This window comes from Buteo buteo, chromosome 17 (genome assembly GCF_964188355.1).
Source record: "Buteo buteo chromosome 17, bButBut1.hap1.1, whole genome shotgun sequence".
NCBI lineage: Eukaryota > Metazoa > Chordata > Aves > Accipitriformes > Accipitridae > Buteo > Buteo buteo.
In genome coordinates, this window is record NC_134187.1 from 20,659,566 (window position 1) to 20,668,478 (window position 8,913).

Consider the following 8,913-nt stretch of genomic DNA (forward strand, 5'->3'; position numbering starts at 1 on the left):
CTCCGGCCCGAAGGGACCGTGCGCGGGGGTGGCTCCCACCCCCCTGCGCTCCGGACTCCCGGTTTCGCGCTGCCCAGACTCGCGGCCCGTTGTCCTGGGCTCGCTGGAGAATTCTGGCAGAGGCAGGCGGAGCAGGGCGTCGCCCCAAACCAGCCGGGGTGGCTGTGCCCTCCCTGGGGTCAGCTCGGGGTCCCCACAGCCCCCCCTTCCCTGACGCCCCCGGCTCACCCCCTCCCTCGGTGCTCAGGCGCCTGTCCCGGAGCTTCTCGTCCGCGGCGTTGGGGCCGGCGACGACGTGCTCCGCGCCGGTGCCGCTGAGCTCCTCCTGCGCACGCCGCTCGGCGTCAGGGACGAGGCAGCCGCGAGGGTTCGTCGGCGGAGCTGCCGCCTCCCTGCAGCACCGGCGGCCGTCTGGGGCCGGCGCTGGGGGGAGGATGGACGGTAACGGGGGCGGGGGGGGGGGGCGAAGGCGCAGCCACCGGGGCCTTGCCGTGGCCCGCTGGTGGTGGGGCTGAAGGGCACCAGCCTGGTGGCGAGTCAGGCAGGGGCTGGGGGCGTGCGGGGTCCTTTTCCTTTCCCCCGCCCCGTGCCCGGAGCGCTCGGGGGGGGCAGCCCCTGGGTGCTGCCGTGTCCCCCCTCGCCCTGCTCTCCGTCCCCGGGAGACCGTGCCGGTCCCTGCTGCGTCGACCCCGTCTCTCCTCGGGAGCCGAGGGGCGAGTGGCAGCGGTGCGAGGAAGGTCTGGAGGAGCGGCAGTGGGAGGAGGCCGAGGCAGTGCCGAGGGTGGTTTTCTCTCTGAGGCGCAGCTGCGGGTTCAAACCGAGCAGCGGTCCTTCACCTGACGCGTGCTTGAGCTGCAGAGCCCTTTCCTCAGGATGCGGTGGATGCTCGAAGACTGTCTGGGAAGAGCCCTCGTCCGAGGGCGGTTAGGGTCGAAGCTCGGCACCTCCCGAGCTGCCTGCACCAGCGGGCCCGGCTGGGGCTGCTGGGCTCCTCTTCCAGGCTGGGCAGCGGCCGGGCCCGGCGGGTCTTGCCCGCCCTTCGTGGGCCACCTCAGCCGCCAGCGGTCACCTCCACAGCAGCCTTACATCCCGCAGACTGAAAGCCAGAGGATCGACGCTGCCGTTCTCAAGCGAGAGCGTTGCGCTGGAGCTCGGGTCGAGGCTGGGAGCTCACAGCAGCGTGGTCTGCCCCTCTGGGGTCCTGCTTTGGCCGTTGGTGTGGCAGCAGCAGTAATACTCAGCAGCTGAACTGTCCCTGGCTTCTTGGAGGGAAGGAGTCTCTGGTTTGTTCCAGCGATCAGAGGCTGTGCTCAGAAATGCCTGTTACGCTCGTGGGGTTGTTTATGAATGGCTGGTCAGTGACTGTGGACCGCTTCGGTTTATTTAATTGCACCTGACAGATTTCCCCTGTGTGTAATCCCCTCCAGGCAGGTTTGTGGGAACTCGAGGTGCCTTAGATTTTCTTCGTGAGATTTTGGGGTCAAGCACCTTCTCCTTGTGCATCCTGGAGTAGAAGTGATGACTTGGCTCTCCTCCTTAAAGACAAGAAAGATGGACGTTCAAGACTTGTTGAACTTGATCTGCCATGTTCCTGTGGCAGAACGTCCCGCGGTTGGCATTGCAAACTCCATGGCAGGCGCCGTGGAGTTTTGCCGCCTGACTGGCAGCAAGGTGGGTGGCTGCAGCACCTGCTGCTATTGAAGCCGTGTTTAACCCAGACTTAATACACCTCTGGATTTATTTGCAGTGCTCAGAGGTGTGGAGGAAAGCCACATGGTTTCCATGGCTTCCTCGGTATGCCTAGCTTTTTAAACGCTGCTTCTTTTGCCTTCCGATCGTGTTTCTCATAGATCCCGCAGATGTACTCATGGCACCAGAGAGGCTGGCTGGGCTCTACCCACTTGCAGAGTGTGGGAGACGAGAGGCACGAGGGGAGCAGAAGCAAACCTGGAAACTGTCCCTTGAGAATAAGTGTGGACTAACTGGTAAACACAGCAGAAGGTGCAAAGACACCCGCGGTCTTCCCAGTCGTAACCCACTCCTTTTCCTTCCAGTAGAAGAAGAGCTGCATGTTGGAGCCATGCTTCAGGGTCGATCTCGGAGCACAGCATCTGGCCTTGTCTTTAGACTGGTCCACAGGACGAGAGCAATGGTGAGGATGTGAGGATGGGAGACAAAGGCTAATATTGGAGGTTGTGCGTGTGACAGCTTTCAGGTGTAAGTTGAGCACTTTGATGAATGAACCTTTGGTGGCTTCTTGTGAAGTAGCTTAAGACTTTCTTGGTCCCAGCTGTGTCCCTGCATCTTCTCTAAAGTTACTCTTTCCAGAGCAAGGGTGGCAAAGGAAGAAGAAACCATACCGTGGCCACTGTAACAGAGGCTAAAGCAACAACAGATGTGAGGTTGTGCTATGGTGACTGGTGGCAGATGAGCCAGGGACGTGTCTTCTGTTGCCTTTGCTCAAAGGAAAGACCAGAATGGGATGCAGGTGGATCCACTGGTTCCAACTCTGCTCTTAGAACAGCTAAAAGTGTGAAGTTCTGCTCAATATTCTTCTTAATATTAGCAGTATTAAGGACTGCAAATAATAGCACGTGTAGGAAGTTTAAATGTGGGTTAGGGAGAAACGGGAGAGAATTGGTTTGGAAGTGGCTCCTTCCTCTCTCAAATGCTCACACATTTGATTTCAGGAACGGCATCGCTGCCTGCAATAACATGAATTAACTGTACCCTGAAAGAGGTAGGGTGTATGTTTTCTGTTAAGCGCAAAACAGAGAGCGGTGCCTTTGGTGTGAGGCTGGAAACTGAGAGGATCAGGCAGTCGTGTGCTTAATGCTGTAGGGCAAATATTCAGTAGCTTTTGCTAATGAAAGCTGTTTCTGTGCATGCTGTTTAATGAATAAGTAGAATCCCCGGTTCTACTTTCTTCTTCCTTACGTTCCTTCTTCCCCTTGTCTCTGCCCTTCAAGATAAATGATCATTGCCGTGATGAAAGGTCCCTTTAAAGCCTGTCACTGTTGTCACTTGAGAGACAAATAACCCCTTCTAGAAGCTGAATGTGCAACCTTCACATCCCTGTAGGAAGGGGGTGACCCCATATCTACTGCGTGGAAATTTGGGAGATTCAGTATGCTACAGTAACTAGCATACAGTGTAGAAATGGAAAGAAGCCCTGAGCCACCAAATCAGTACCTACAGTTGCAGGTAACCAAACAGAAGGTACCTAGTTCAGGGAATGTCAGAAAATCTGTGCACTGTGAGCTGCAGAACTTTTGCCAGTGCTCCATGTACGTTGTGTCCAGAAGCTGCAGCTGTAGTGTGCCACAGGAAGAGAGCAGGAAAGGTCAGGATCCGCCAGCACTTCAGATGTCTGTGATAGCAGGGAAATAAAACATTTCTTCATACACCGGAACAAGGAAGAGACTCAGAGGTCCTTGTTGGTCTGACCTGGAGGAAGAAAAATCCCTCTTTACGTGGAATTTGTTTACTGATGTAATATCAAGCATGTGAGAAGTCACGTTATGCATCTAGGAGAAAGAAAGACCAGGTTGGGTTTTCTTTCCCTCACATGAGCGTGAGTGGTTTGCGCCCCTGTGAGATCAGGGAACAGGGATCATTGGTGTAGATGATTTTAAGATGGGATGGGCTGAAGCTGAAAAGAACTGTATAAACGTGTGCGTTCCTTCCACTGTACTACCAGTTTCTGTCAATGTTTATTTGAATCAAACATATATAGCATTATGTTACGCTTTCTGTCTATACTTTGGCTGCTATTTTTTACTCTAACAACTTCTTAGGACACAACTTTCAGTACTTTCTAATGTTTTCTCTGTATTCCACTGTAGTGGATATCCTTTGAGGGTGATCAGCAGTGATTCAGAGGGGAAGCTGAATCTTTTCTCCATAGATGAATCTGCTCCTTCTGTGCCTGTTGTGAACCAGTGGGAAGCTCACAAATTCGAGGCCTGGATTGCTGCTTTTAATTACTGGGACACTGATTTTGTGTATTCAGGTCTGTAAGGCTTGGGAATCTCATTTGGGGGTGGGGGGTGGTGGTGCACCTTGTCTAGGGATGTGTGTTCCTTGGGGTTTTACTTCCAGGGTCGGGTATGCTGCTTGTATCACACCTCTTGAAAGAGTTGGGGCCTCTGCTAGGGGTAAAAGGCTTCTTGATTGTGGGAAGTGGTTGGAGTTAATTAGGAGAAGCTGTGCCTTTTAAACCGTACTTTGGCTGGCTGTTGGCAAAAAAGATGATAATCTCTTGCGGTGTGCAAAAGAGAGCCAGAGAGCTTCTAGAGTCCAGTCTTTTTATCTTCTAATATTTTTTCTTTTGCTTAGCCAAGTGAGGGTATTGTTAATACACGTCTATTCTATGGTGACGAGTACTGTGAGCTTCAAATGATGTTTGGTATGTCCGTTAAATGCTATGAGATCCTAGGGCTGAAAAGCATCAGCTCGGTGTTAACTGCATTGCCTCAGTGCCCTGTGCTGCTCCTTTGGATGGTGCTTAGGGTCACAATGTTTTGTCTTTGTGCAGGAGGAGACGACAGCCTGCTAAAGGGCTGGGAAACCAGGTGCAGTCCAGAGATTCCTGTCTGCACCAGCAGGAGGGAAGCAAGCTCTGTCTGCAGCTGGACCCTACAGCTATCGTGTATGAACATAGGGTGCTACCGTGTCCCCTCCCAAGCCATGGAATTCAGAGACGTGCAGTGACAGTGGAGCCCTGCTTCTGCCTCCCTTGGGAAATGGAGACATCCATTAGGTTTTTTTTCATCAGGACAACTTCAGGTGGAAACTTTCTTGTCCATGTCCTTCAACGTAATAAACCAACTGCTCAGTTCCACAGATGAAGATGGTGGTAGCTTCTTTCTAGAAGAAGGATCCTGATTAATGCTTTTATTTTGGGAATTTTTGTGTGTGTTAAATTTGGATATCTTATCATGGAAGGCTCTTTAGAGAATATTTTGGTCTCCACTGTTCACTCATTTGAAGTAATCTCTTTTTTCTGGTGGCATAACCTATCTTTTAGAATCTGATTAAAACAATATACACAGCTCTCCAGTGAAATTTTATATGTAACCTTAAAATAAACTGGGGATTATTGCTATGGAAGTATAAATGTTGGGAGTAAAGTCTCCTGGGAATGGAGCTGTTTTGCTGAAACGCTTATGGGTTCTGAATAGCAGTTTATGGTGCAAATATTACTAGAAAATATTTGTGCTGAGAGTGTGTGAGTAGAAGTTTTGCCCTGGAAAGGCTGTTGGACTGTGAAGGTGGAACTCTGCTTGTGCGTTTCGCTGGACTGAGATTTGAGTTTACCTTACTCTTCTTTCCCGAGCCACCTTGATGCAGTAATGTGGACCCCAAATCCTTGAAATTCAAGGAAGAATCCCGTCTCAAACCATACATTGCTGTCTCTTCCCTCTGCTGTATCTTCCTGTTTTGCAGACCATTCAGTGGGTGTGTGCAGCATTCAGTGCAGTCCCCATTGGGAGAATCTTCTGGCTACTGGCAGGTAAATCCCTTCTAGCTGCTCTTCACTAGTTTGACCAGCCTCCTCTGTTACTTTGAACATGCTACTGCAGCTCAAGGTGTGTTCTCCTCAGACATTCAGTGCGGTGAAGAGCATGCGATCTTTCCTAATTTTCTTCTGTACTTGTTGCACTGAATCAGCTTTGCTGCTTGTCTGCGTATTTATTTGTGATATGTCTCCAGCTATGACGAGCACGTGCTGTTGCGGGACACCAGGAACATGAAGCAGCCACTGGCAGACACCCACACTGAAGGTGGAGTTTTGGACCCAACCTGTGATTTTGGGCTGTTAGCAGCCTGCATGCAGAGTGGATTCAAAATCCCTGACTGCTGTGGAACCATGGGTGAGTGTTCAGTGGAACAGAGATGCTCTTGTGCTGCTCTGCTGCTGTCCGTTCCTACCTCAGGGTTAACGGGGGAACTCCAGCTGTGAGCTTGCTAGAAAGATTTAGATGGTGTTAACAGCCATAGACTTTTATTCCAACTTGAGGTAACTCTGCCAGCTTTCCCAGACCTATCCTCGCTGTTGGCCTGATCGGTTGTGCAAAGGCACTGTCATTATTCATGTGTACATCTCTCGTAACTTCTTTTCATGGGATGAAAGCCTGTTTGTTTTGGTGTGAAGGCATTACCTGTTGACACCATGGGTTCGGGTTTGTATTCATCTTGATGGTTCAAAGAGGTTCTTCCGAATGTCAGGTGGTGCTTTACTGTCAGCAGAAGTTCCTGACCTGCTGGTGGATTGGTTATTGCCTCAGAAAGGAAGTGCTGTGCAGCCTGGTTAATCTAGAAGAGCATGAATAAGCTCTCCGTGTGAACCAGAAGGTATTGACGTGATTAAAAGCTGTTTGCACTTACATTACAAATACAATCTTGCATAAAATGGTTGCCTTCCTGGGTTTCTCTGGGCCTTGGGCAGATCCACAGCTTGTGAAATGAGGATAACTTTTCTCCTGTATAGGGAAGGGAGGAACTTGATGTCCACTGGGATGGTAATCCGAGTAAGCATTTGACTCTGAAAGCTCATGGAAGGAACACATCTGCAATTTATTAATAACCAGAACCTGGTCTGGCAATCTCACGAGTTGTATTTATGGCTCAGTGGCGATCACCATGTGATCTGTCTTGTCTGTCTTGAGCCTTTTTAGCTATTTTGAATAACGAGCCTCTTAAACCTCCTGCCTGTTAAACTCTCTTCTCCTGTCTGCTTACTGAACTGTGGAAAATCAAGGCTGATGAGAGGTGGCTGAAAAATTGTCAGGAGAGGCAGTACCTCATTTCTCCTAGAATGCTTCACCCTGTTGTGAAGAAGGCACTAAACCAGGGAACTCTTCCTGTAGGACACAGCCAATGCTGGAATGGCTTGTGAGCAGTCTGCAACAAACCATTTCACAACTTGATTTCTGCTCATTTCTTTTTTTTTTCTTTCTTTTTTCTTTTTTTTTTTTTTTTTTAAAGCGGAAAACATGGAGGAATGTATCATCCTGTTGTCCTATGTCTTGCACAATTCCTTGGCCTACAGGGCTGACTGGTCAAGGCCCTGTCCGAGGGATTCCTTGACTGCAACGCAGGACTCTGCTGCCGTGTGCTGGTCTTCAGAGGAGCTTGTGGGAAGGTCAGAGGAGGGAGACAAGAGACTGAATTTGCAGGTCCAAAACCTGAAGATAATTTATGAGTCTCCTACAGCTACTTTTGATGCAATACTGGATGAGGAGAGTGATGGCTCTGCCTCGCCGCCTAAAGCAGAGGGGGGTCCTAAGCTGTCTGGGGATCCTGACCTGGTTAGGGGCCCTGATTTAAAGGGGAGTTTAGATTTGGCTGGGGGTCCTGACCAAGGAGGGATCCCGAGTCAGCCAGCAGTTCTGACTCGGGAGCCAAGAGACACGATGGAATGGGCCCAGACAGAAGCGGTGATTCAACCAGCTCTCTAGACAGCCCGAAAGAAATGAGCATTGTAGCAACTTGTTCTTTCTGTGACAATATCCTCCATGTCTGGAAGTGGGAGATGAGCCCAGTGACTCCTTTGGAGATGCCAAGTACTGGATCTCCATCTGAAAGAACATTTGAAAGTTTGCATTGACCAGTCCCAAGAGAGAGGGGTAGGAAAACTCCTGGACTGAGAGCGACATCTGAGCTTCTGCCCTGCCTAATTTCTGTTGGGCTTTTCCAGTTTTACGGTTTGGCTTGTGAGTCTTTTGAGGCCAATACTGATGGGATTACTGGTGTTTTATTTTCAGCACTGAGGAAAGTCTCTGCTTTGAGGTGTGTGGTCAAGCACAGACACGTTTATTTAGTTTTCCCTTAATGTACTAGTTCAAAGTAGGACAGCCTTCCTCTCAAAGGCTGCTTGTTTGTACCTTATATTTGAATCCCTTCAAGGCTGGTTTGCATTTGTGTGATTGATCTGTTAAGCCGTTCTCCTCATTCTGTCACAAACCAAACTTGTCTGTGCTGCTCCGTGTGGACAAACACACAGTGTGTGGTCAGAGGGTTCCCTGAAAGTCTCAGAAAGGCTCATGAGTAGAGGCTTAGCTGTGTGTGTAGCTTGCTGCGTGAGCTGTGAACTAGTAAGTACCTTGAGAAGACACTCAAAGACAGTGCAGATACTGACAGTGCAATGTGCTTATAGTGGTCTTTAGTAGAGAGAAATTCTTTATTAGAAGGAAATCCAGACTGGCTGGTGTGACAGACAGCAGTTCAGCGACAGGAAGCTTTGTTCTGAGCCCAGCCTTTCTTGGAAGGATTCTGGTGTATCTGTACAGCCTAATTTTACATCAGACTCATCACCGGGTTGCAATCTCCCTTTATCACTCTCCAAGCTAAGCACAGCCTGGTTTAGCATAAATTGTGTAGCGAGCCCTGCTCCGTTTTCGTGCCACACTTAACCACCCCCCCATAGCCTCTTGGTATCAAACTGATGTTTTCTGCTCTCCACAGCGAGACATACATTTAGGTCCAAAGTCAAGATCTTTCAGTTTTGTAAAGGTGAACGGCTTTAAGATCAAAACCTCCGAAAAGTATAAGCAGTGTTTCCTGACATCTTTTAAGTTAAAAATAAGTAAGTACAGAACCCAAAATCTTAACAACATTGCCCTGCCTCCCTCCAGGAATGGCTGTAGAATTTCTCTTGGTTGCTCCATTAGCTGTCTTCTTTCACTGTGAAATATCAGCAAAACACCGTTTCTGGAACACTTTCTCTAGCATTTTCCTAGAAACAAAACCCCAGCTTAAGCTAGGTAAGTAACTTCTAGCTTGCATGGTTTCTCTTTGAGCGTCCTAAAGAATTAGTTGCCTGGCGGGGAAGGAACACCAGCAACAGTTATCTATCTGTAACAGTGCTGCATCTAAACCGAGGTACAGCAGATAAGAATTTTACCGCTT

General features: G+C 49.6%; 1 protein-coding gene across 1 annotated transcript; it reads left to right on the plus strand.

The window, feature by feature from the left end:
• The first annotated feature begins 1,551 nt into the window (after positions 1 to 1,551).
• Positions 1,552 to 7,612, plus strand: LOC142041194 (diphthine methyltransferase-like). Its single transcript, XM_075049851.1, is given in 8 exon segments — positions 1,552 to 1,671; positions 2,058 to 2,152; positions 3,846 to 4,012; positions 4,538 to 4,618; positions 5,458 to 5,515; positions 5,716 to 5,876; positions 6,991 to 7,370; positions 7,373 to 7,612. Coding segments are annotated over 8 exon segments (1,302 nt in total).
• Positions 7,613 to 8,913: the final 1,301 nt, after the last annotated feature.